Raw genomic sequence first — 2,478 nt, forward strand, 5'->3', positions numbered from 1 at the left:
GCACAATATTAAAAACAATTCAGCAGACCCTCAGAGTGCGGATACAAACTGTTTTCAACTGTAGAGGTTAACTTCATGCACTTATCAACATACAGTTTAGAGGCTTGCATTAGAGTGCTTTGGTGCTTGGGCCTCTTTTATTTAGCACGTTTATACCATTGTGAATGTAGCTATATAATTAAATACACTCAAGAGTCTATCGTATGTTTGTCATGCAACTAAAATTCGTAAATATATTTTAAATCAGTAACTTTGCAAATTTAGAGGATTTGTTTTCGGACAACATATGTGTCACATTTTAAACAGGGTTTGAATAATCAGCACTGACATACAGACATTTATGCGCTGGGTATAACAGACATGCTTACCGTGTGAAAGGCCCCACTGATGTCTTGGAGCAGAGAAACACTCTGTATTGTTGCTTTTCTCTATTGTATAAGCAGAGTCGACCGCGAATGACTAAGATGTCGGTGTTGACAAGTTTTTTATTTCATTCACACAGACAATGAATACTGAACAACATACATTAAACCAGGTGTCTCCCAGCCCAGTAGTTACCAATCATGCGAAGCATGGCTGGTTTAACACGACGGGCATAACGACTTGCTTCTAGCAGCTGCGCAATATTGTCGTTAATTGCGCATACTATATGTTGTGATGATCTCAGTTCAGTCATGGTGTGTTCTGCAATTCTGCTGAATTGTGTTTTAGTCCCATCGTCTGTGTACGAGCGTACAAACAGGCGAATGGCAGGGATGAATCGGAATGTCTTGAGCCTCAGCATCACATCGTCGTAGTAGGTGTCAAAGTAATACTCGGGCAGTTCGAGCAAACAACTGTGTTGCACCTGACTGGGTTGAGCTGTTCGACATCCGTAGCATGTTTCCTGTAGAAAGGCGTTTAATGCCAACATCACCAGGTGATGGGTTGCAAGCTTGATGTCGATAATGGTTTCCTCACACAGACCCGATCCTGTAGGATCCTGCAGCAGCTGAGGAGAGGGGGGAGGAGGTGGTGGGGTCTGGATTAGCAGCGCAGGCGGTGGGGAGTCTGACGAGTCTGAGAGGTCCCACGCTTGCATGTTTCGCTCTGAAAATGGGAGCAATAAAAAAAGATTTTATATTTTGTTGCATAGATACACACACACACACACACACATACGCTCTCACACACACACACACACACGCACACACCCTCTCTCACACACACACACACACACACACACACACACACACACACACGCACACACACACATATTTATGCCGCTGTATAAAACCCTATCCTTAAACCATGTAGTGCGGCTCTTCTATGCTCAGAGGGTAAGGATTTAACCTCCAGTTTTCAACCCCTCTGGCACCAACAAGACTTTCCCTGTCATCACATACCCTGAGAATAATAAAGTCATCGGGTCTACGGTTAAAACGATCAGCCTCGCACTGTAAAGCTCAGGGCCTGTTGGACTGTTCCACTGGGAAACATACAGCATCTCTGGGACAAACAACAGTGCGAAAGAGTTTCCAGTTTCTAGTAGACATGCGTTGTGACTCCCCCCCCCCCCAAACACTCCCTCACCACAATCTACGCGAAGTATAACTGCTCCGTTGGTATATTTAACGGTATACACATACCTATTACTGCCTTGCTATTCTAACTTAAATTTAGACCCATCTACGACGCTTTTACAGCGTTGCTTTTTACGATGAGGGCATCGGGTACATACACCTGTACACGTACCTAGAGCTTCTGTGGCTTGGACGATGTTCTGACTGTTCGTCATGGTTGATCCCGACGTCATCCCGCACTCCTTAGTTAGAGGTGTTGTTTGCCCTATATAGCTTTGTGATCCTGTAGAAAGAATGAGAAATACACATTTAAATGTTACTATGTGTGAAACAGGTAAGATTACTTCTAAACAATGAGGCACAAGCTGTTTTGTGTGAGAAGAAATACAAACCTTGTGTATGTGCCGCGTGGGATGTCCCAGTGTGCCATGTTCCTAAAAATCAGGCTTTTGTTTAGAAGAGAAAACATTTTGAATATTTTTTGATATACAGTTGTATAAATTTAAGAATCCGTTATAGTCTTGTTTTACCTACCATATATGCTGTCCATGTTGAAAAGAAGGCTCTTAGGTTTGTTGTCCGTGCTGTGAACAAAGTGTTATGCTCTCAATGGCCGATGTAAAGGGTTAGTGTGGCTGATCAGGGGATTTTTATATAGGTGTGGTTTGTTTCAGCTGGCCTCTGAGATACAGAGATAAATGTGTAAGCAACAGGTGAAAACCTGTTTGAATGGTCAGTGGCAAGATGAAAAACTTTTGGTGGCTCCGATGGACCTGGCTACGCCGGACCTCTGACATAACATAAAGGAGACTGTTTGTATTGAAAACTATGACAGTACATTTGACATGCTCTTGATAAGGATGACCTCTTCTGCTGCCTGTAGGGGGTCTAACTGTAACCCCCCTCTGTCTAACTG

At 43.4% G+C, this 2,478-nt stretch overlaps 1 protein-coding gene across 1 annotated transcript; it reads right to left on the reverse strand.

Annotated features, from left to right (window-relative positions):
• Positions 1-488: 488 nt before the first annotated feature.
• Positions 489-2,229, reverse strand: LOC109200852 (uncharacterized). The gene is made up of 3 exons (XM_019356409.1): positions 1,955-2,229; positions 1,735-1,845; positions 489-1,089 (listed from the first exon to the last, which is right to left on the reverse strand). The coding sequence occupies exons 2-3, from the start codon at positions 1,793-1,795 to the stop codon at positions 527-529; spliced, it is 624 nt and encodes a 207-aa protein (XP_019211954.1). The 5' UTR covers positions 1,796-1,845; positions 1,955-2,229; the 3' UTR covers positions 489-526.
• Between the last annotated feature and the right edge of the window lie 249 nt (positions 2,230-2,478).

This window comes from Oreochromis niloticus, unplaced genomic scaffold (genome assembly GCF_001858045.2).
Source record: "Oreochromis niloticus isolate F11D_XX unplaced genomic scaffold, O_niloticus_UMD_NMBU tig00007760_pilon, whole genome shotgun sequence".
NCBI lineage: Eukaryota > Metazoa > Chordata > Actinopteri > Cichliformes > Cichlidae > Oreochromis > Oreochromis niloticus.

Excerpts from the sequence above, each read along its gene's own strand:
- LOC109200852 (XM_019356409.1), bottom strand. The coding sequence starts at position 1,795 with ATGACGTCGGGATCAACCATGACGAACAGTCAGAACATCGTCCAAGCC. Across the intron at positions 1,090-1,734 it reads CCAAGCCACAGAAGCTCTAG|AGCGAAACATGCAAGCGTGG; the intron begins GTACGTGTACAG and ends TCCCATTTTCAG.